The sequence below is a fragment of the Symphalangus syndactylus genome, chromosome X (genome assembly GCF_028878055.3).
Source record: "Symphalangus syndactylus isolate Jambi chromosome X, NHGRI_mSymSyn1-v2.1_pri, whole genome shotgun sequence".
NCBI lineage: Eukaryota > Metazoa > Chordata > Mammalia > Primates > Hylobatidae > Symphalangus > Symphalangus syndactylus.
Genome location: NC_072447.2, coordinates 67,085,752 through 67,110,639, shown reverse-complemented (window position 1 = coordinate 67,110,639; position 24,888 = coordinate 67,085,752). Strand labels below are relative to the sequence as shown.

General features: G+C 42.7%; 1 protein-coding gene across 5 annotated transcripts in view; it reads left to right on the top strand.

Moving 5' to 3' along the window:
• The window catches only part of PHF8 (PHD finger protein 8), a 107,829-nt gene that overhangs the window by 19,651 nt on the left and 63,290 nt on the right, over positions 1-24,888 (top strand). For all 5 annotated transcript variants that reach the window (XM_055269117.2, XM_055269119.1, XM_055269123.2 and 2 more), the window contains exons 3-10: positions 2,609-2,694; positions 3,081-3,189; positions 7,263-7,423; positions 8,355-8,496; positions 10,519-10,705; positions 12,781-12,943; positions 22,048-22,135; positions 22,468-22,574. In XM_055269117.2, the coding sequence (XP_055125092.1) occupies positions 2,609-2,694; positions 3,081-3,189; positions 7,263-7,423; positions 8,355-8,496; positions 10,519-10,705; positions 12,781-12,943; positions 22,048-22,135; positions 22,468-22,574 (1,043 nt within the window). The remainder of the gene's footprint in view (positions 1-2,608; positions 2,695-3,080; positions 3,190-7,262; positions 7,424-8,354; positions 8,497-10,518; positions 10,706-12,780; positions 12,944-22,047; positions 22,136-22,467; positions 22,575-24,888) is intronic.

Sequence of the window (24,888 nt, the reverse complement as noted above, 5' to 3'; positions counted from 1 at the left end):
AGAGGAGTAGGAAGTGATATGGCTGGATGGTATGGAACTCAGAGGAGTGGGAGCTCTTACACAAGGGTAGAGGAGAGATGATCTGGAAGTCTCACCAGAGAGTGAGAGGGATGGCTACCCACAACCCAGTCCTGAGTTAACGAGGGTATGGGAGAATGTGCAGCTATATAGGGCTCTAGCACAATGCTGCTTAGATTTTCTGTGGCAAAGAACCAAGGCACTTTTAAAATTTCCAATCTATAATGGGCCAATTCTTTTATGATATAAAAAAAGAATTACTAGAAAAAATGGTATGAACCGGCCAGGCGCGGTGGCTCATGCCTGTAATCCCAGCACTTTGGGAGGCCGAGGTGGGCGGATCACGAGGTGAGGAGATTGAGACCATCCTGGCTAACACGGTGAAACCCCGTCTCTACTAAAAATGCAAAAAATTAGCCGGGCGTGGTGGCGGGCGCCTGTAGTCCCAGCTACTCGGGAGGCTGAGGCAGGAGAATGGCGTGAACTGAGGAGGCAGAGCTTGCAGTGAGCCAAGATCGTGCCACTGCACTCCAGCCTGGGGGACAGAGCGAGACTCTGTCTCAAAAAATAAATAAATAAAAATTTAAAAAAATGGTATGAACCAAAAAACGTATAAAAGACAAGCCCAAAATTTTATTCTTAGATTGAACGGATTTAAAATTATTCTGTTAAATTGCTGTAAAAACTTTTGCATAATGGTGATGCTTACTCTTACTGTCTGTACTTAATCACAGACCTGTAGTAAATAGTTCACAGACCAGCATTAGTCTGTGGACCACACTTTGAGTGGCACTGGTGTAGAGAAAATGATTTTCCCATAGGAGAAGCTGCATTCAGTTAAGCCTGGAAGGTGAAGGAGTGTTTGTTGAAGGGGGTGCCAGTGTTGAGCAGTTTGTTTACCAAGTTGGGAAAAGGGATGAGCAGCGGATGTTTAGAGTAGAGAAAGCACATAGCCACATGGGGTGAAAGTTTAGGAGAGAGAGAGGTGTCCAGAGGGAACAGGGGTATGAGATAGAAAGCATGCAGTCCCAGGGAACTGAGTTAATGCTACAAGGTCTGGGGAATATCTTCGAAGAAGTTTTAGGCAGGTGAAAGGTGAGGTCTGGACTGGACTTCTAGCACTTACTGTGAAACCAGATACTTACTGTGTATCAGACTTTATGCTCACTGTGCTACACACATTAGTATTGTTTTTGTAGAGATGGGGTTACCCTATGTTGCCCAGGCTGGTCTTGAACTCCCGGCCTCAAGCGATCCTCCCACTTTGGCCGCCCAAAGTACTGGGATTACAGGTGTGAGCTACCGCGACTGGCCATGCTATGCACTTTATATACATTATCTTATTGAATCCTTAAAAACCCTACAAAGTTGATGGTGATATCCCTAGTTTATTGATAAGCTGCTGGTTTATAGGCATGAGATTATTAGTTGGGAAGATGGTAGAGTCCTAATCCCAGGAAGTCCATTTATGAGCATGATCTTGGCTGAAACAACTTGAGCTCTGCCTTAATGTTCTCTGCTGTGTGTGGCAAACCAAAGATTTTAAGACTTGGGTCTTCTTCTTTTTTTTTTTTCTTTTTTTTTTTTTTTTTTTGGAGACAGGTTCTTGTTCTGTCACCCAGGCTGGAGTGCGGTAGCACAATCATGGCTCACTGCAGCCTCAATCTCCTGGGTTCAAGGGATCCTCCCAGCTCAGCCTCCATGCTCAGCTAAATTTTTTTGTTTGTTTTGGTAGAGATGGGGGTCTCAATTTGTTGCCCAGGCTGGTCTTGAACTCCTGGGCTCAAGTAATCCTCCTGCCTTGGCCTCCCAAAGTTCTGGGGTTACAGGTATGAGCCACTGTGACTGGCCTAGGTGTTTAATTTTAGCAAGAATTTATTTGGAGGGCTGCTGGTGCCGTCCCTAGAAAGGGAAGGTTGAATTTTGTGAGATTGCCACCTCATATACATGCAAAGTCAAATTTTCAAAATTAAGTAAATCTTTTTAAGTCTTTTAAATGTGAAATAAGCAACAGATGTTTATTGTAGGAAATTAGAAGCACAGATAAGATAAAAAGGATTATCTGTAATTTTTCATTTAGAACTACTGTTGACTATAAATTTTTTTTTAGTCTTTTTCATTTAATAAAGTATCTCAAGTTTAAAAATTAGGTTATAAGGCTGGGCGTGGTGGCTCACACCTATAATCCTAGCACTTTGGGAGGCAGAGGCAGGTGCATCACTTGAACTCAGGAGTTTGAGACCAGCCTGGCCAATGTGGTGAAACCTCGTCTCTACTAAAAATACAAAAAATTAGCCAGGCGTGGTGGCACATGCCTATAATCCCAGCTAATTGGGAGGCTGAGGCAGGAGAATCACTTGAACCCAGGAGGCAGAGGTTGCAGTGAGCCATGATCACACCACTGCCTAATATGGTAACCCCTAACCACATGTGGCTGCTGAGCACTTGAAATTTTAAATTTTACTTAATTTTAATGGATTTATACATAAATAGCCACATGTACTTAATAGCTGTTCTACTGGATAGCACTGTTCTAGACCTCATAAAAAATAAAGTTTCTGTAAACCTTGGCTGTTTTTCTCTTTTTCAGTTGTGTTGGTGTTGAAGAGGAGAAGGCTGCTGACATTGACCTCTACCACTGCCCCAACTGTGAAGTCTTGCATGGGCCCTCCATTAGTAAGTAGATCTTAGGGTTTCCTAGAGAAGACAATCCAGAGGAGAGACAAAGGAAAGGAAATTTTGGGGAGTGATTGCTTTTGCCTGAGCACTTCTGATTCTTCTTCCTCAGGAAATAGCAGAAGCCTGTGCAGGCTCCACAGGCCAGCAGCTATCTCACTGAGAGGGCAGAAGTTCATAACTTCACCTCCCTCCCTTCCTAAGGCTTATCTAGAGAAAGTACCCATCTTCACCAGGAACTTTCCTGAATCTGTGAGGGACTCATTGACTCCAGATGCTCCAAGGGGTGGTTAGATTGGAAGAGAAAGATCTGCTGAGGCCTTTGTTCTTGGTATCATAGCTCATGACCGTTCTGACTCACAGTCTCTCATGTTTTTCTGGCTTAGTGAAAAAACGCCGCGGATCTTCAAAGGGGCATGATACACACAAGGGGAAACCAGTGAAGACCGGGAGCCCTACGTTCATCAGAGAGCTCCGGAGTAGGACTTTTGACAGGTGAGGAACCCTGCCTCCAGGGGCTGGTGAATGCCAGGGCTCTGGGAGGCTGGAACTCACCTCTTCCCAGCTTTCCCAGTGGCTATCCCATTAGGAGCTTCCCCGGTTGGTGAGTATCTTCAGGGCTCTGCAAATTCCCTCTGGTTTGGTCAATTTCTGGAAAACTTTTGGTAGTTGGGAGGCAGTATTCACCTAAGTTAGATACTTACATTCATCCAAGGAATGCTGACTAGAAGGAGTCTTAGGATCAGAAAGTCTAATTCTCTCATAGAGAAGAAGAAACTCTTTTAATATAAAAAAATTATTGATCATATATCTCTTTTATGATCGAAAAGAGGTTTTATCTTTTTAAAATTAAGCTGGCCTTGTTAAAAGTAAATTACATGAAATAAGCAAAAATAATGAGTTAAAAAAAGGAACAAAGCATTCTCTTTTGCTTGGTTTTTTAATTCAGTAGACCATGTTCAGGTTTTTTAAAAATAATTTCAACGTTGATTTTAGATTCAGGAAGTACATGTGCAGGTTTGTTTACGTGGGTATATTGCATGTGCTGAGGTTTGGGGTGCAAATGGTCCCATCACCCAAGTAGTGAACATAGTACCCAGTAGCTAGTTTTTCAGCCCCTTCCCTACTACCTCTCTCCCAACTTGAGTGGTCCCCAGTATCTATTGTCCCCATATTTGTCTACGGGTACCCAATGTTTAGCTCCTACTTAAAAGTGAGAACAAAAGCAGTATTTGATTTTCTGTTCCTGTATTAATTGGCTTACGATAATGGTCTCCAGCTGCATCCATGTTACTGAAAAGGACATGATTTCCTTCTGTATTATGGCTATGTAGTATTCCATGGTATATATGTACCACACTTTTCTCTATCCATTCCACTGTTGATGGGCACCTAGTTTGATTCCATGTTTTACTATTGTGAATAGTGCTGCAGACATATCAGTGCATGTGTCTTTTTAGTAGAATGGTTTATTTTCCTTTGGGTATAAATCCAGTAATGGGATTGCTGGGTCGAATGGTAGTTCTCTTTTTAAGTTCTTAGAGAAATCTCCGAACTGCTTTCCATGGTGGCTGAACTAATTTACATTCCCACTAACATGGTATAAGTATTCCCTTTGCTCTGAAGGCTTATCAGGATCTGTTATTTATTTATTTTTACTTGTTTTCAGGTTTTCTGTAACCGAAGTGTTAATTGGAATAAGTGTTCCTTCAACTTAATGTTTCTTGTTTTATTTGTTTATTTAAAGGCAGAAGCTTCTCTCTACTCCGGACTCCTCAGGTTCCTTCTCCAAAGTCAACCTGTTCAGAAATGGTTTTTGCATATACAAACATAGATTTTTTTTAATTCCTTTTTTTTTTTTTTTTTTGACACAAATGGAAGCAACTATGTATTGTTCTGTATCTTGGTTTTTTAAAAAAATATATATATTTGCGATCAATCCATAATAGCACATACAGATGTTCTTTTTCATGGCTGTTTAATATTACATTGCATGGTGTAACATTTATTTAACCAGTCCTCTACTGATGGACGTTTAAGTTGATTCCAGTATTTTGCTATTAGAAAGAAATACTGTAGTGAATATCTTTGCACTTAAGTTTTTGCATATGTTGCCAATTACATCCATAATGGCTATACCATTTCACACTCCCACAGATAATGTGCGGAGGGTGCCGATTTTCCTATATCCTAGCCAATATTGTTTGTTTGTTTTATTTATTTATTTTTTTTGAGACGACGTCTCGCTCTTGTCCCCCAGGCTGGAGTGCGATGGCGTGATCTCGGCTCACTGCAACCTCCGCCTTCTGGGTTCAAGCGGTTCTCCTGCCTCGGCCCCCTGAGTAGCTGGGATTACTGGCATCTGCCACCACACCCGGCTAATTTTTGTATTTTTAGTAGAGACGGGGTTTTTACCATGTTGGCCAGGCTGGTCTTGAACTCCTGACTTCAGGCGATCACCTGCCTCGGCCTCCCAAAGTCCTGGGATTACAGGTGTGAGCCACCGTGCCCAGCCACCAATATTGTTTATTATCAATTTTTTTTTGCCTTTCTGATAAAATAAATTGTGAAATCCTGCTGTTCCCACTTGTACTTCTTTTCTTTCTTTCTTTTTTTTTTTTTTTGAGGCAGTGTCTTGCTCTGTTGGCTAGGCTGGAGTGCAGTGGTGCAATCTCAGCTCACTGCACCCTCCGCCTCCTGGGTTCAAGCAATTCTTCTGCCTCAGCCTCCCAAGTAGCTGGGATTACAAGCACGCACCACCATGCCCAGCTAATTTTTGTATTTTTAGTAGAGATGGGGTTTCACCATGCTGGCCAGGCTGGTCTCAAACTCCTGACCTCAAGGGATCTGCCTGCCTCGGCCTCCTAAAGTGCTGGGATTACGGGTGTGAGCCACTGCACTCAGCCCACACTTGCATTTCTTTAGTTATGAAGGAAATAAGTAGATTTTTTTTTTTTTTGAGACAGGGTCTCATTTGAGACAGGCTGGAGTCCAGTGGTGCAATCACCACTCACTGCAGCCTCGACCTCCCTAGCTTAATCCATCTTCCCACCTGTGCTTCCCAGGTAGCTGGGACTACAGGTGTGTGCCACCACACCCAGCTAATTTTTTTTTTTGTATTTTTTTGTAGAGACGGGGTTTTGCCATGTTGCCTAGGCTGGTCTGCAACTCCTGGGCTCAGTCTGCCTTCCTTGGCCTCCCAAAGTGCTGGGATTACAGTTGTGAGCTACTGCACTCAGCTTTAGATTTCATACATTTATAAACCAGCTTGATTGTTTTCTCTGTGAACTACTTGCTTGTTTGATAGGCATTCTGTTGTGTTACTATTACTGATTTATAACAGCTTTCTTGGAGAAAATTTTAATTTCTATATGGTTAAGTTTATTACTATTTTTAATGACTACTGGGTTTTTCCCAGGTTTTTCTACTCTTAAAGCTTTATTTTTTGGAATTTAATCTTTGAACCATCTAGGATTATGTAAAGAATGAGATAGGCAGGCCAGGCATGGTGGCTCACGCCTGTAATCCCAGCACTTTGGGAGGCTGAGGCGGGCGGATCACCTGAGGTCGGGAGTTCAATACCAGCCCGACCAACATGTAGAAATCCCGTATCTAGTAAAAATACAAAATTAGCTGGGCGTGGTGGCGAATGCCTGTGATCCCAGCTACTCGGGAGGCTGAGGTAGGAGAATCGCTTGAACCTGGGAGGCGGAGGTTGTGGTGAGCCGAGATTGTGCCATTGCACTCCAGCCTGGGCAACAAGAGCAAAACTCTGTCTCAAAAAAAAAAAAAAAAAAAAAAAAAGAATGAGATAGGCATTGAGCTTAATATATTTGTCCCAACACAAGTTGTCAGAGTTGTCAAATACAAATCTTTTCTCCACTATGATTTAAAGAAAACTATTTTCTTTCTTTTCTTTGAAAAAAAAAAAAAAAAAAAGACAGGGACTCTCTCTGTCACCCAGGCTGGAGTGCAGTGGCATGTTCAAAGCTCACTGTAACCTCCAACTCCTGGGTTTAAGTGATCTTCCTGCCTCAGCCTCCCAAGTATGTAGGACTGTAGGCCTGCACCACCACGCCCTGCTAATTTTGAATTTTTTTGTGGAGATGGGTTTAGAAATGATGCCCAGGCTGAAACTCATTAAGTATGCATGTTGAGAAAGTTGTTGTATATGCATGTTGAGAAAGTTGTAAAAATGTTATTGTTTGTTTTAATCAGTCTTTTCTCTCTGACAGTGTTTTAAATTGGGTAATGCTGCTCTTGGTTTGAACAAATCTGCCAAACTTGTCAGATGTGTCTTTTCTTTCTGGCCAGGCTATAGACTGATTTCTTCTTGTCACCCAGAGAAGAGCACCATGTTGGCAGAATACTCCCCACCTCTGCCAGTGACCTGGTCTCTTGCCTTGGACAGATCATTTCTTCCCTGGCAGATGAGGTTTTTGCCATTAGTTGCCAGCTCACATTAAGTCCCCTCATAAAAACCCCACCTCTTGGGTGAGTGGCAGCCTCCAATAAGGCCTTTAGTGGGCAGGGCCTCAGGCTCAAGCTTTCTCTCCTGCGGCCCACAGCTCAGATGAAGTGATTCTGAAGCCCACTGGAAATCAACTGACTGTGGAATTCCTGGAAGAAAATAGCTTCAGTGTGCCCATCCTGGTCCTGAAGAAGGATGGGTTGGGCATGACGCTGCCCTCGCCATCGTTCACTGTGAGGGATGTTGAACACTATGTTGGTAAGACACTACAGACCCTTTTAACTGTAACACTGTTCATTCCTGTCAAGATCTGTGTCCCTTCCCCTCCAATCTGTTTTTGCATTTCCTCTCTAGCCATCTTGGGAATCTCAGGTGAAATGCCTTGTCCAAAGTCATTCGTTGGCAGAGATAGAGCCAAAATCCTAGTCTCCTCTTTGTTCTCCTTTCATGCATTCACTCATTCGTTTATCAGAGACAGGGTCTCGCCCTGTTGTCCAGGGTGGAGTACGGTGGCGCAATTAACTCACTGCAGCGTCCACCTCCTCCTGGGCTCCAGGGATCCTCAAACCTCAACCTCAACCTCCCGAGTAGCTGAGACTACAGGGATGCACCACCACACCTAGCTAGTTTTGTTTATTTTTTGTAGAGATGATGTCACACTGTGTTGCCCAGGCTGGTCTCCAACTACTGGGCTCAAGTGATCCTTCTGCCTCGGCCTCCCAAAGTGCTGGGATTATAGGCGTGAGCCACCATGCCCAGCCCCTTTTCCTTTTAATAGTCCATACAACCCTAGGTTGAGCTCTGTTTTTTACCTGGGAAGTTCTAGGGATCATTGTCTGTCTTCTGTTGAAATGAGAAAGCTTTTGACTGTTGTTCTCACATGCCACTTGTTGTCTGGGCATGAGTTTCTGGGGAGAGGATAAGAAATGGAGAAGCAAGGCCCAGGCAGGTGGACTACTATGTGTGAGGCTGTGTGTCTGGTAGTTCCATTGCCCTAGCAGGGCACATAGATCTAAGGAAAGTGTGATGGGTTCCTATACCTGCCCCCCAAACACACACACACATATACATACAGTGTCGGTGGAGAGAAGCTTTGAGTGTAAGGCCATTCTAGGGACTGATGAGGGGACAAGAGAGTCTTCCACAGTCCCTGAGACTACTTGGTGCAGAACCTATCTCTTTACTCCAGGTTCTGACAAAGAGATTGATGTGATTGATGTGACCCGCCAGGCTGACTGCAAGATGAAGCTTGGTGATTTTGTGAAATATTATTACAGCGGGAAGAGGGAGAAAGTCCTCAATGTTATTAGTTTGGAATTCTCTGATACCAGGTAAGAGGTGCAAGAATAACAAAAAAAAACCTGACAAAGTGCCTGAAACTTGTGTGATATATCTAGTGTATATTCGTGTTTCTCTTTTTTTTTTTTTTTTTTTTTGAGATGGAGTCTTGCTCTGTCGCCCAGGCTGGCGTGCAGTGGCACGATCTTGGCTCACTGCAACCTCCGCCTCTTGGGTTCAAGCAGTTCTCCTGCCTCAGCCTCCTGAGTAGCTGGGATTACAGGCACCTGCCACCATGCCTGGCTAATTTTTGTATGTTTAGTAGAGATAGGGTTTCACCATGTTGGCCAGGCTGGTCTCGAACTCCCTACCTCAGGTGATCTGCCTGCCTCGGCCTCCCAAAGTGCTGGGATTACAGGCATGAGCCACCGCACCTCGCCTTGTGTTCTTTTCTCTTCTTCCTGGTGGTTTCTTCCTTTGGGATGGCGAGCTGGGTTATATTTTCTAGTGTAGCTGCTCACATTATAACAGTTGAGTCATATTTCTCCTCCACGGTTTCTAGCATTGGATAGATTACATTTTAATTAATTTTTGTCTCCTTTCTCAAGACCTTGGGACAGCCTTCTTTGACCTTTTCCTCCTATATACAACAGTGCCATAGTCACTGTGTAACTGGTGGGATAGGTCCTCAGTTCCTGGAAATAGATTTACTAAAATTACCCCCATGTAGGTTTCTTACATTTAAAAAGAAAAAGAGAAACCTATTTACCTTTAAATGATTCTATCTGGACTCACACACTCAATAGATACGTATATAGTCTTCTCTTTGGGTCAGAAATGTGGGAAATACCAAGAAATCATAACATATCTTTTTGCCCTTAGGAAACTTACTGTCTGATTATTTATACTTTTAACTTTTAATTTGTAGATTCATAGGAAGTTGCGAAAAAGCGTACAGGGAGGTCCTGTGTACTCTTTAGCCACTTTCCCTCAGTGGTAACATATTATGTAATTACGGTACAATATTAAGACCCTTGCTGTTGTGTTTTTTTTTTTTTTTTTTTTTTGAGACGGAGTTTCGCTCTGTCACCCAGGCTGGAGGCAGTGGCACGATCTTGGCTCACTGCAAGCTCTGCCTCCCGGGTTCACGCCATTCTCCTGCCTCAGCCTCCCGAGTAGCTGGGACTACAGGCACCTGTGACCACCCCCGGCTAATTTTTTGTGTTTTTAGTAGAGATGGGGTTTCACCGTGTTAGCCGGGATGGTCTCCATCTCCTGACCTCGTGATCTGCCCACCTTGGCCTCCCAAAGTGCTGGGATTACAGGCGTGAGCCACCGTGCTCAGCGCTGTTGTTTTTAAGATGCAAGGTTAAACAACCTGAGAGTGTTTAAAAACTGTATTTGTTAGTTTACACTTCACTTCATCCTGAAAGACTATTCAAGGTAGCTTACAGAGATGTGGAGAAGCCAAAAAAAGAGAGAAAATTAGAAAAAAAGTGAAATAAGATTGGGAAATAGAATGCATGTGGTGGGTACTCTGCACATTTCCTAATTGGTGGAGATGGACTATAGAGTTTTCAGTGAATTTCCTGAAGGTCAGAACAAAGAGACGACTGCAGTATTGTAAGATTTGTGGCTTTACGTAGGATAAAAGCAACAGATGTTTCAGAGAAACATTTCTTTACCTGGAACTGAGCCCTGTGAGGTTGCTCTAGTGGTTTCTCATAAAGAAGACACTATGAGATGGGGATAGTGCAATAACTTCTATACTCCACATGCCGAGTGAGTAGTCTGGAGTGGGGTTGGGGAGTATGAGCATTTAGTGGAGGAAATGAACACCTTTGACTGGAGAAGCCTGTGGAGCTGGGACTTGGGACTTCTGGAGAGGACTAGAATGAGGATACTGACCAGACTTACAGAACAGAAATAAGTGTCCTGTGTGCCTTTGGGGATTCTGTGGAGGGAACTTGTTCTCTGACTTATCTGACCCTCACTGAACTGTGGGGTATTTTATTCAGGCCTCAACCTTCTATTCCCAATCAGCTGACATCTGCTCTCCACCCCTTCCTTGGTAGACTTTCTAACCTTGTGGAGACACCGAAGATTGTTCGAAAGCTGTCATGGGTCGAAAACTTGTGGCCAGAGGAATGTGTCTTTGAGAGACCCAATGTACAGAAGTACTGCCTCATGAGTGTGCGAGATAGCTATACAGACTTTCACATTGACTTTGGTGGCACCTCTGTCTGGTACCATGTACTCAAGGTAGGAATGCACGTGGCTTCTGGAGGCAGCCAGGCCTTGGGCCTCCCTGTACGTGTCACGTGGCAGCACAGAAACATTTTCAATCAGTTTGATTTACATTTTGAATAAAAAAAATTTGATTCGGCTGGGTATTGTCAGTGACTATGAAGGATTTTTGAGGTCTGGAAAACAAATTTCTTAAATGATTTTGGTTTTCACCATTGTTCAGATTATTTAGTTTTCTTTTTTATTATTATTTTTTTCTTAGAGACAGAATCTGGCTCTGTCACCCAAGCTGGAGTGCGGTGGTGCAGTCATAGCGCACTGCAGCCTCTCATGGGCTCAAGGGATCCTCCCACCTCAGCCTCCTGAGTAGCTGGGACTATAGGTGCACGCCATCACTCCCAGCTAATTTTTTACCTTTTTTTTTTTTTTTTTTTTTTTTGAGACAGTGTCTCACTTTGTCACCCAGGCTGGAGTGCAGTGGCACGATCATGGCTCACTGTATCCTCGACCTGCTGTGCTTAAGCTGTCCTCTCACTTCAGCCTCCCAAGTAGCTGGAACTACAGGTGTGCACCACCACTTCTGGCTAATTTAAAAAAATTATTTTTGTAGAGACTAGCTCTTACTGTGTTGCCCAGGCGGTCTCAAACTCCTGAGCTCCAGCGGTCTTCCCACCTTGGCCTCCCAAAGTGCTAGGATTACAGACGTGAGCCACTGTGTCCAGACAATTTTTTTACTTTATTTTTTGTAGAGACAGAGTCCCACTGTGTTGCCCAGGCTGGACTCGAACTCCTGGGTTCAAGTGATCTTCCTGCCTCAACCTCCCAAAGTGCTGAGATTTCAGGCTTGAACCAACATGCCTGGCCTAGTTTTCTTATCAGAAAAGTCAAAGGAAAGAATGGAAAACTTGGATTGTGGCTCTTGTCCAAGTGATCACAAGTCCTTAACTAGTTGTTTCCATTGGTTTATCATGTAGGAATTAGAACGTGTAAATGAAAGTGCTATTATGCAAATGTTAGGTTTAGCTCTTTAATTTTAAAATAATTTCATTTTATAGAAAAGTTAAAAAAAATGGGAAGAATCTCTGCCCTTCCCCGAGATTCCTTAAATGTTACCATTTTATTATATTCTCTCTCTAAAGCAAACACAATAAAATGGTTGTATATATATTTTTTCTGAGACATTTGTGCATAGTTGCAGACATAATATTCCTTTATATCTTAATAATTCGGTTGTAGTTCTTAACTACAAGTTTGTCTTAAAACTTTGCGTTAAAAACAAAGACAATGTCTTAAATAATTTGTATAGTTATCGAAATCAGGAAGTTAACATTGATATACTAGTACCTAATCTACAGATCGGATTCAAAATTCTCCAGTTGTACAACTGATACTTCTAGTGTTACTTTTCTACATTGAAATTTATTATTGTGAAATATTGGTTAAACCAATCATGCTGTGAGAATATATTTGTGCTACTGGGTTTTTGTTTCTTTTTTTTTTTTTTTTTTTTTTGCCAAATTATCTTTCTGGTGTTTATCCAGGCAAAACACAATTAGGAAATAAATGTTCTTCCAAAAGATAACCACATAACATATAATCTTCCAGAAGTCCTTGGGCGATTACTGAACTTTTAAACTTTTATTAGCTTTGATTGCAGGTGTGAGAAGGAACACTCTGCAAATGGCATTTGAAGGCAAATTCAATTTTCTTCTCATCAGTAATGTGGCCTTAAATTCTCCTAAGGCTAGTAGTATTGATCTACTCATCTGTAGAGGCCATTTTTTATTTGGCATTGTGTCTAAAATAGGAACACTTGGTGTACATTTGTCTTAACTTGAACAATTTTGTTTGAAATGCCCTTTCCAATTTGTTTTTGTCAAGTTTATAGAAACTTAAAAGTACAAAAAGCAAAGTGACCTTTTCAAGTTTTCCAAATCCACATAAAAATGATAATTGGATGGGTTTGGGCAAGAACTCTGACATATTGCCATCGTTTTGGAGCATGGGAGAAATAGCCCTTTGGAGTACCCATTAAGGACTTTTCTGGAAACCCTTGGTATTTTTGTCACTTCAACTTCTTTTTGTTTCAGGGTGAAAAGATCTTCTACCTGATCCGCCCAACAAATGCCAATCTGACTCTCTTTGAGTGCTGGAGCAGTTCCTCTAATCAGAATGAGATGTTCTTTGGGGACCAGGTGGACAAGTGCTACAAGTGTTCCGTGAAGCAAGGACAGACACTTTTCATTCCCACAGGTCTTCCCTTGGGTGCCTCTGGGAGGGTTTGGGGAGGGTGGAAAGAAGAAGGAAGCTTTTGGCCCCACAGTGTATTAATCTGATTATGTGGGATGCCTTTCTCATATCAGCGAAAGGTGCAGAACTGGGCCTCAAGAAATTTCATGTGGTAGTCAGTGGGCAGCATGGTCACCTGGGGAGGCTGAAAGTGGGGAATGTCCAGGAGGAGGCTGATGGACTTCTTTGTCCTGGGTTGATGTCATCTGTGTGAACAGAGAACATGACTCTAAGCCCCATAACTCTAGGGATAGTGCCTGGGAGGCTGGCATTCTAGGCTGTAAGTCAGAATGACCTGTGGTGGGGATAGTGCTTTTTTCCCTAAACAGTATGTACCTGGGCTTCACTCTTAGAATTATGAATTCTTAGGTCTTGGGTGGGATCTGAGTATATTTACTGTGAAAAAATCCCCCAGTTGTCTCAATTTGGGGAGAGTTGACATCTTTACTTGATTGAGTCTTATATGAGTACAGAGTATCTCTCCTTTTATTTAGATTTTCTTTGATTTCTTTAATCAGAATTAGTGTTAAATTTTCTTAAAATGTATAGTAGAATTCTCTAGTGCAATCACATATGCCTGGAGATTTGTTTTCTTGGGAAGTTTTAAATTAACATTCAATTTAAAAAATCTTCATAAGGTTATTCAGATTTTCTATTTCATATTAAATAAGTTGCGATCATCTGCTTTTCAAGGAATTGGTCTATTTAATCTAAATTGTCAAATATATGTGTGGAGTTGTTCATAGTGTTTTCTTTTTTTTGAGATGGAGTTTCACTCTTGTCGCCCAGGCTGGAGTGCAGTGATGCGATCTCGTCTCACTGTGACCTCTGCCTCCCAGGCTCAAGGGATTCTCCTGCCTCAGCCTCCTGAGTAGCTGGGATTACAGGCTTGCACTACCACGCCCGGCTAATTTTTGTATTTTTAGTAGAGATGCGGTTTTACCATGTTGACCATGGCTGGTCTCGAACTTCTGACCTTGACCTCAGGTGATCCACCCCCCTCGGTCTCCCAAAGTGCTGGGATTATAGGCATGAGCCACCGCACCCAGCCATAGTATTTTCTTATTACCCTTTTGATGCCTTCCAAGTCTCTAGTGGTATTCTTTGTATCATTCCTGACGTTAGTTATTTGTGCTTTCTCTTTTGTTTGTGTCAGTTTTCTATAGGTTGGTCAATTTTATTGATCTTTCCAAAGAGCCACTTTTTTTTTTTTTTTTTTTTTTTTTTCCTGAGACAGAGTCTTACTCTGTCGCCCAGGCTGGAGTGTAGTGGTGCGATCCCGGCTCACTGCAACATCCGCCTCCCAGGTTCAGGTGATTCTCTTGCCTCGGCCTCCTGAGTAGCTGGGATTTCAGGCACCTGCCGCCACGCCTGGCTAATTTTTGTATTTTTGGTAGAGTTGGGGTTTCACCGTGTTGACCAGGATGGTCTTGATCTCCTGACCTCATGATCTGCCTGCCTTGGCCTCCCAAAGTGCTGGGATTACAGGGGTGAGCCACTGCACCCGGCCCACTTTTTGTTTTATTGATTTTTCTCTGTTGTCTTTTTGTTTTCAGTTGTGTTGATTTCTGCTTTTATCTTTATTTTTCCTTCCCTCTGCTTGCTTTGGGTTTATTTTGTTCTTTTTCTAGTCTTGAGATGAGAGCTTAGTTTATTGATTTCAGGCTTTCCCTAAATTTCCCTCTCAGCACTGATTTAGGTGTGTCACACAAATATTGACATGTTGTATTTTCATTAAGTTAAATGAGCTTTTGAAAAATTGAGATACATCTTATATATTGTAAAATTTACCATTTTAAAGGGTACAATTCAGTTCTTTGTATATTTACAAGGTTGTACAACATCACTGCTATTTAATACCAGAGTATGTTCATTATGTTATTTATCTGCTTTTTGAGATGGAGTCTCACTCTGTTGCCCAGGCTGGAGTGCAGTGGCACGATCTCGGCTTACTGAAACTTCCGCCTCCCGGGTTCAAGTGATTCTCCTGCCTCAGCCTCCCGAATAGCTGGGACTACAGGCTTGTGCCACCACACCCAGCTAATTTTTGTGTTTTTAATAGAGATGGGGTTTCACCATGTTGGCCAAGCTGGTCTTGAACTCCTGACCTCAGGTGATCCACCCGCCTCAGCCTCCCAAAGTGCTAGGATTACAGGCGTGAGCCACTGTGCCCGGCCTGAATGTTCATTGTTTTTAAAAAGAAACCCTATACTCATTAGCAGTCACTATTAATTTGTCTGCCAGCCCTTGACAACCTCTTTTTCACTTCATTTGTGTACGGATTTGCCCTTCTGAATATTTCATATAAATGGAATGTTGTAATATGTTGTCTTTTGTATCTGGCTTCTTTCACTCGTAATGTTTTCAAGAATCATCCATGTTACAGCATTTATCAGTATGTCCAGGCTGGAGTGCAGTGGCGCGATCTTGGCTCACTGCAACCTCTACCTCCCAAGCTGAAGCGATTCTCCTGCCTCAGCCTCCCGAATAGCTGGGATTACAGGCGCCTGCCACCACTGCCTGGGTAATTTTTGTATTTTTAGTAGAGACGAGGTTTCACCATATTGGCCAGGCTGGTCTTGAACTCCCAACCTCAGGTGATCCGCCCACCTAGGCCTCCCAGAGTGCTGGGATTACGGGCGTGAGCCACTCCTGCTCCCCGGCCAGTGCTAATTTTTTTTTTTTTTTTTTTTTTTTTTTTTTTTGAGATGGAGTATCGCTCTGTTGCCAGGCTGGAGGGCTGTGGCGCAATCTCCACTCACTGCAACCTCCGCCTCCCGGGTTCAAGCGGGATTCTCTTGCCTCAGCCTCCCGCGTAGCCGGGACTACAGGCATGCGCCACCATGCCCAGCTAATTTTTGTATTTTTAGTAGAGACGGGGTTTTACCATGTTGGCCAGGATGGTCTCGATCTGTTGACCACGTGATCTGTCTGCCTCAGCCTCCCAAAGTGCTGGGATTACAGGTGTGAGCCACTGCACCGACCACTTCATGCTTTTTAACAGCTGAATAGTATTCTGTGGTGTGGATATGCCACATTTTGTTTATCCATTAGTCAGTTGATAGACATTTGAGTTGTTTGCACTTTTTGGCTGTTATGAATAGTGTTGCTGTGAACATTCATGTATGAGTTATTGTGTGAACATATATTTTGATTTCTCTTGGGTATATATCTAGGAGGGGAATTGCTGAGTCATATGGTAACTCTGTGTTTAACTTTTTGAGGAACTGACAAACTGTTTTCAAAGCAGCTGCATGCACCATTTTATATTCTCAACAGTAATGTATGGGAATTTCAGTGTCTTCACATCTTCCCCAATGCTTATTGCTGTCTCTTTATGATTATAGCCATCCTAATGGGCGTTAAGTGGTATCTCGTTGAGGTTTTGATTTCTGTTTTCCGGATGACCTTTGATGTTGAACATCTTTCCAAATGTTCATTGGACACTTTATAGTTTTTTTAGAGAAATATCTATTTAAATCTTTTGCCCATTCTTTAATTAGATTGTCTTTTCATTGTTGAGTTATAAGAATTTATATACTTTGGATACTAGACTTTTACCAGATATATGATTTGCAAATATTTTCTCTCATTCTTGCGGTTGTCTTGTCACTTTTTTGATAGTGTCCTATGAAGGACAAAAGTTAACAAATTTTGATGTCCAATTTATCTATTTTTTTCTTTTCTTTTTTTTTTTTTTTTTTGAGATGGAGTCTTTCTCTGTCCCCTAGGCTGGAGTGCAGTGGTGCGATCTCGGCTCACTGCAAGCTCCGCCTCCCGGGTTCATGCCATTCTCCTGCCTCAGCCTCCCGAGTAGCTGGGACTACAGGCGCCCACCAACACGCCCGGCTAATTTTTTGTATTTTTAGTAGAGACGGGGTTTCACCGTGTTAGCCAGGATGGTCTCCAACTCCGGACCTTGTGATCCACCTGCCTCGGCCTCCCAAAGTGCTGGGATTACAGGCTTGAGCCACCGCGCCCGGCTATTTTTTCTTTATTTGCTTATGCTTTTGATGTCTTAAGAGGCTTGCTTAATTCAAGGTCATGAAGATTTATGCCTATGTTTTCTTCTAAGCATTTTATAGTTTTAATTCTTACATTTAGATCTTTCATCCATTTTGATTTATATTGATTTTGTATATGGTATGAGTTAAGGGTCCAATTTCTTTCTTTTGTATGTAGTTATCTAGTTGTCCCAGAACCTTTTGAAAAGACTGTTCTTTCCCCATTGAATTGTCTTGACACCTGTGTCAAAAATCTGTTGACCAAAGATAAGGGTTTATTTCTGGACCTTGAATTCTATTCTGTTGATCCTTCTAACAGTGTCACGCCAACTCAATTATTGTACGTTTGTAGTAAGTTTTGAAATTGGGAAGTGCCAGTGCTCTAACTTTTTCTTTTTCAGGATTATTTGGCCCCTTGAATTTTTTTTTTTTTTTTTTTTGAGATGAAGTTTTGTTCTTGTTGCCGAGGCTGGAGTGCAATGGTGCGGTCTCAGCTCACTGCAACCTCTGCCTCCTGGGTTCAAGTGATTCTCCTGCCTTAGCCTCCCGAGTAGCTGGGATTACAGGCACCCGTCCCCATGCCCGGCTAGTTTTTTTGTATTTTTAGTAGAGACAGGGTTTCACCATGTTGGCTCAGATGGTCTCGAACTCCAGACCTCAGGTGATCCACCTGCCTCGGCCTCCCAAAGTGCTGGGATTACAGGCGTCAGCCACAGGGCCCAGCCGGTCCCCTGAATTTTCATAAGAATTTTTTGGGCCGGGCGCGGTGGCTCAAGCCTGTAATCCCAGCACTTTTGGAGGCCGAGGCGGGCGGATCACGAGGTCAGGAGATCGAGACCATCCTGGCTAACATGGTGAAACCCCGTCTCTACTAAAAAAATACAAAAAATTAGCCAGGCGTGTTGGCGGGCGCCTGTAGTCCCAGCTACTCGGGAGGCTGAGGCAGGAGAATGGCGTGAACCCGGCGGGGCGGAGCTTGCAGCGAGCCAAGATTGCGCCACTGCACTCCAGCCTGGGGGACAGAGAAAGACTCTGTCTCAAAAAAAAAAAAAAAAAAAGAATTTTTTGGTTCAGCTTTCATATAGGTTTTCTAGTTATTTTGTAGTGTTTGCTCTAATTATTACTTTATACATACATAGCATATCACAGTCTACTAGTATTTACATATTACCTGTTTGAGGGAAGGGTTGAAACCATACCTCTTTTTTTTGAGACAGAATCTCATTCTGTCACCCAGGCTGGAATGCAGTGGTAAGATGACAGCTCACCGCAGCCTTGACCTCCCAGGCTCAAGCAATCCTCCCACCCCAGCCTCCCAAGTAGCTGGGACCACAGATGTGTACTACCACGTCTGGCTGAATTTTTTAGTTTTAGTGGAGATGGGGTTTTGCCATGTTGCCCAGGCTGGTCTTGAACTCCTGAGCTCAAGTGATCCACCCACCTTGGCTTCCTAAAGTGCTGGGATTATAGGCGTGAGTCACCGCACCGGGCCCAAAACCTTACCTCTTTTTACATCCCTTTATCCTTCGCATTTTTCTACAATTAGTCATGTTTTACATTTTTCCATGTATTTGTCTTAAATATTTCTCTTCATACATTGATTATGAGATTGACATGCTACCCACTACACCAAGAGGGCTACTATCCTCTGCGTATGTTGAGAACTGTATCACAAAGTTTTATAATTTTTGCTTTCCCTATGAAACATAATTTAGAAAACTCAAGAGAAGGAAATTCTGTGGTATTCACCCATGTTTTTACTCATCTATTTATTCTGTTTTCCTTTCTGGTGTTCAGAGTTTCAGGGTAGGTCTACTGTCGACAAGTTCTTAGTTTTTTTCCATCTGTAAATGTCTTGATTTTTTTTTTTTCTTTCATTCCTGAAGGATATTTTTCTGGATATAGAACTCTGGGTTAATAGTTGTTTTCTTTCAACACCTAAAGAATGTTTTGCTGTTTCGTTCTGGCCTCTGTGGTTTCTGATGAGATTTTGGCTATCAGCTGAATTGTTTTTCCCCTATAGATAATGTATCATTTCTTGATGCTTTCATTCTTTTTTTTTTTTTTTTTTTTTGAGTTTTCTGCGGTTTGGCCATGCTGTGTTTTTTTTGGTGTGGATTTCTTTGGGTTTATAATGCTGAATGTGTTCACTGAGCTTCTTGAATGTGTAGGTTTATGTCTTTTGCTGTATATGTGAAATTTTTAGCCATTATTTCTTTTTCTTTTCTTTTCTTTTCTTTTCTTTTCTTTTCTTTTCTTTTCTTTCTTTCTTTCTTTCTTTCTTTCTTTTTCTTTCTTTTCTTTTCTTTCGAGAGGGAGTGTCACTCTGTTGCTCAGGCTGGAGTGTAGTGGTGCAATCTCGGCTCACTGCAGCCTCCGCCTCCCGAGCAGCTAGGATTACAGGCGTGTGCCACCATGCCCTGCTGATTTTTGTATTTTTAGTAGAGACAGGGTTTCACCATATTGCCCATGCTGGTCTTGAACTCCTGACCTCAGGTGATCTGCCTGCCTTGGCCTCCCAAAGTGCTGGGATTACAGGCATGAGCCACCACACCAGGCTGCCATTATTTCTTGAAATACTTTTTTAGACTCATGCTCTAACTTTTGCTGGATCTCTGATTACATGAATGTTATGTATCTTGTCTTAGTCCCACAAGTCCTTGAGTTTATTTTTCTGTGTCTTTTTTCTCTCTGTTCAAGTTCAGATTGGGTAATTTCGGTTTCTCTGTCTTTGAATTTTCTGTTTCTTTCTTCTGTTGTCTCCATTCTTCTGTTGAGTTTGTCCATTGCATTAATTTTAGATATAGTATTTTTTTTTTTTTTTTGAGACAGAGTATCTCTCTAGCGCCCAGGCTGGAGTGCAGTGGCGTGATCTCAACTCACTGCAACCTCTGCCTCCTGGGTTCCAGTGATTCTCCTGCCTCAGCCTCCCGAGTAGATTACAGGCGCACACCACCATGCCCGGCTAAGTTTTATATTTTTAGTAGAGACAGGGTTTCACCATGCTGATCAGGCTGGTCTCAAGCTCCTGACCTCGTGATACACCCACCTCGGCCTCCCAAAGTGCTGGAATTACAGGCGTGAGCCACCACACCTGGCCCAGATAGAGTACTTTTCATTTCTAAAATTTTCTTTTGTTTCTTGTGCATTTCTTTGCTGATAATTTCTGTTTCCTATTTTTGTGTCAAGCATGTTTGGAATTGCTCACTAAGGTATTCTTATGATGATTTCTTATGATTTCTTTCAAATTCTTGTTACAATTCTATATTTGTCTAACCATATATTGTCTTATATATATCGGATTGTCTATTGTTTTACAAGTCTGTTTTTCTCCTCAATTATCAATATTATTGATGCGATTTCATTGGTTTCTTAGAATGTTTAATACATGGTGAGGCAGGTCATTCACTCCCACCCAACTCCCACCCCCATCTGCTTTTCTCTTTTATAGTTTTCTGTTCCCAGGCATTTATTCATCCATCTTTGAATCCTTTGCCTGGTCTAGTCCATAATGACTTTTCTATACTGGGCATTTAGTAACTGATGGATTGAATTTGCCCATTAGTGGTTTGAGTTAATTAATTGACATCTTGGTAGAAATGCCCACACACTGGATGCAATCTACTTAGGGCTACAAGCATTGAGTGTCTACTGTGTGCCCTAGTATTGGGCTAAGTGTTAAGGACAAAAGATTGATAGGCTGTTTCAGTATAATATTCTACTAGCCACAATAGCACCAATAGGGGTATTCACCACTAGTTTTGGAAGCACAGAGAAGAGCGCTTAGTCTAGCCAGAGGTTTGTGAAAATCTTAGGAGAGCGACACTAGAAGGGTGAGTAGGGATTAACTAAGAAAAGAAAGACAGGAATGGCATTTCAGACATAGAGAAAGGTGGAAGCAAACCAAAACTGTGTGAAGCAGCTTATGGATACTAGAGCTTAAAGAGCAAGGGCTGGGGTGGATGAAAGTGAAAAGGTAGGCTGACTGAACTTACCACAGAGGCGATTGAGGGTCATTGAAGGTTTATTTGTTTATTTAGTTTCTAATGAAATATTTCAGATGTACCAAAAGATATAAAGAATAATATAGGCCGGGCGCAGTGGCTCACCCCTGTCGCCGAGGCTGGAGTGCAGTGGTGCAATCTCGGCTCACTGCAACCTCCGCCTCCCGGGTTCAAGTGATTCTCCTGCCTCAGGCTCCCGAGTAGCTGGGATTACAGGTGCCTGCCACCATGCCCAGCTAGTTTTTGTATTTTTAGTAGAGATGGGGTTTCGCCATGTTGGTCAGGCTGGTCTCAAACTCCTGACCTCAGGTGACCCGCCCGGCTCGGCTTCCCAAAGTGCTGGGATTACAGGCATGAGCCACTGTGCCCGACCCTAATTTATATTTTAGATATATCGCTTAGGATTGGATGTGAAGGATAAATTTGAGATTATTGTAGAGCAGTGGTTTGCAAACAGTTGGTATTCCTTTATACTCTTAAAAACTATTAAGGACCCAGAAGAGCTTTTTATTATGTGGTTTATATTTATCAATTTTTACCATATAAATTAAAATAGAAAATTTAAAAGTACTTGTTAATTTATTAAAAAATAATTATAAGCCCATCACATGTTAGCATAAATAAAAATTTTTTATGAAAACTGTTTTCAAAAATGTTTAGTGGGAAGAGTGACATTGTTTTACATCTTTGCAAATCTCTATAATATCTAGGTTAATCAAAAATTGTTAGATCCCCAGATCTGCTTTTGCTTTCATTCTGTTGGATGTCACATCATGTGCCCTCTGGAAAACTCCACTGTATACCCATGAGAATAAGGGTGAAAAAGGCAAAGAACATCATAATATTCTCATGAATATAGTTTTGGCATCTCAGCTTCTCTGAAAGAGTCTCAGGGAGCCTAAGGATTCCTTGGACCACACCTTGAGGACATCTGGTGTTGGGGAGCCAGTTTGGAGGCTAACTGCTCTTAAGGAGTTGGGTTTGAGATGAGTAGGTAGTGGAGATAACCAGAGGAAGAAAGGCCCTCTTCCAGCTTTGATTTTGCCTTGTTACACTGCAGGGTGGATCCATGCTGTGCTGACGCCTGTGGACTGCCTTGCCTTTGGAGGGAACTTCTTACACAGCCTTAACATCGAGATGCAGCTCAAGTGAGTCCTGAAACTGTGGTGATTCCATGTTGGCCATTCCTGTCTGCTAGAGTGAGGAGTATAGTGTAGAAGGAGGGGAGATGGCCAGAAAGGAATGGTTCCTCGTTCCTGATCGTGTTCAGCTGAAGATTAACACCTTTTCTGCACTTAGTAGTTATTTGACTTTGGGCAAGTTATATAACCTTTGAGCTCAAGTTTCCTAATGTATAAAGTCAGATCTTGCAGAGTCGTTTTGAGGATTAGAGATACAAAGCATCCAGAACAATACCTGATTCATAGTAGGTGCTCAGTAAATGAATCCTTGTTTTTGTTGTTGTGTTTCCTCCTTCTAGAGCCTATGAGATTGAGAAGCGGCTGAGCACAGCAGACCTCTTCAGATTCCCCAACTTTGAGACCATCTGTTGGTATGTGGGAAAGCACATCCTGGACATCTTTCGCGGTATGGAGCCCTTTGCCAGCTGTCCTTTTTGCCCCCTCCCCTGAGTGAATGAGTATGTGTGTATGTGTAAGTAACGCAGTCAAGACATGATACTATTTCATTACCAGAAAGATCTCAGTATGTAAATTAAAATCATGTTGTGTACCTTAAATATGTTCAATTTTTTTTTTTTTTTTTTTTTTTTGAGACGGAGTCTTGCTCTGTCGCCCAGGCTGGAGTGCAGTGGCGCAATCTCGGCTCACTGCAAGCTCCGCCTCCTGGGTTCACGCCATTCTCCTGCCTCAGCCTCTCCGAGTAGCTGGGACTACAGGTGCCCACCACCACGCCCGGCTAATTTTTTTTGTATTTTTAGTAGAGACGGGGTTTCACCGTGGTCTCGATCTCCTGACCTCGTGATCCGCCCGCCTCGGCCTCCCAAAGTGCTGGGATTACAAGCGTGAGCCACCACGCCTGGCTAATATGTTCAGTTTTTAAAAAGTGATAATTAGTGCTTTAAAAAAAAGTCTCCCTAGTGCTACCCGCTCAGCCCCCAGCCCCTTCTTTTTTGAGACAGGATTTCACTCAATCACCCAGGCTGGAGTGCAGTGGTGCGATCATGGCTCACTGCAGCTTCAAACTCCTGGGCTCAGGCAATCCTCCTGTCTCAGTCTGCCGAGTAGCTAAGACTACAGGCATGGGCCCCCACACCTGGCTAATTTTGTAATTTTTTTGTACGAACAGGGTCTTGTTATGTTGACCAGACTGGTCTCAAACTCCTGGCCTCAAGCGATTCTCCCACCTCAGACTCCTTTTGCTGGGGTTACAGGCATGAGCACAGTACCCAGCAATGCTACCCCTTTATAGTTTCACCCACTCTCCTCCCCTGTACCATCCATAACTTCTGGAAACCACTAATCTGTTTTCCATTTCTGTAATTTTGTCATTTCTTTTTTCTTTTTTCCGAGACACAGTCTCACTCTTGTCACCCAGGCTGGAGTGCAGTGGCGTGATCTTGGCTCACTGCAACCTCCACCTCCTGGGTTCAAGCTTCACGTACCTCAGCCTTCTGAGTAGCTGGGATTACAGACACCCGCCACCACACTCGGCTAGTTTTTGTACCTTTTTTTTTCTTTTTATTGTTTTTGAGATGGAGTCTCGCTCTGTCACCAGGCTGGAGTGCAGTGGTGCAGCCTCTGCTCACTCTGCCTCCCGGGTTCAAGCGATTCTTCTGCCTCAGCCTCCAAAGTAGCTGGGACTATAGGCATGCACCACCATGCCCAGCTAATTTTTTATTTTTAGTAGAGACGGGGTTTCACCATGTTGGCCAGGATGGTCTCAATTTCTTGACCTCATGATCTGCCCACCTCAGTCTCCCAATGTGCTGGGATTACAGGCGTGAGCCACCATGCCTGGCCAAATTTTGTCATTTCAAGAATATTGTATAAATGGAATCATATAGTATGTGACCTTCTCAGATTCACTTTTTTACTCAGCATAATAGGGCATGGATTTTAACCTTTTTGTTTAGCAAGTGTGACTGAAAATATTGGATCACAGTGAAATGATCTCTATTTCCTGCTGGTTAAGATAAAAAGCTCAATTTGGATAGTCTTAGAGATTCCTGGATCTGCTTCCCCTGGGGATAAGTCCTGACTGTCCTGGCATCATTGTTTTGATTCCTGGGCGTTACCCTAGTTGGAAGCCACTTTACTTACTGGGTTTTCTCTTTCTTGGTCTGATCCAGAATAGAATGGGTCCCTTACTTAGGCCTGAGATTCTTCAAGTTGACTTGGCTGGGAGAAATCAATATTGATGAGTTACAAAGAATCTCAGGGGCCGTGAGTACAGCCTCGTAGCCAATACCTCAAGGTCTTACTCTGCCACCTAGACTGTCACTTAAGTGTTCAATTAGATGCTGGATGACTAACTGCTCATTACTTATTCTAAACAGCTTGGTTCAGTAGAAAATTATTTATAGAGCCTAAATCTGGCTGTTTGTAGTAGCCTCCTGACATAAGGCAGAACACAGCTAATCCATCTTCTACATTAATGGCCCTTAAAGTCTGTGTAGGTAGAACTCATAGTCCTCCTGAGTGTTCTCATTTTGAAACCCAGGAGGCACAGTAATGTCATGGAAGGGGCGCAAGCCTCAGATTCAAATACACGTGGTTTTAGTCATGGCTCTAGCACTTGCTAGGTGTGTGCCCTGGGTCTTGACTTTGCCTCTCTGAACCTCAATTTTTCCTGGGCTGTATAGTGAAGATAATGCCTTGCTTACAGGATAGGTGTAAGTGTTAAATGAGATAATAGATACCACATTCCTAGCACTTTGTAG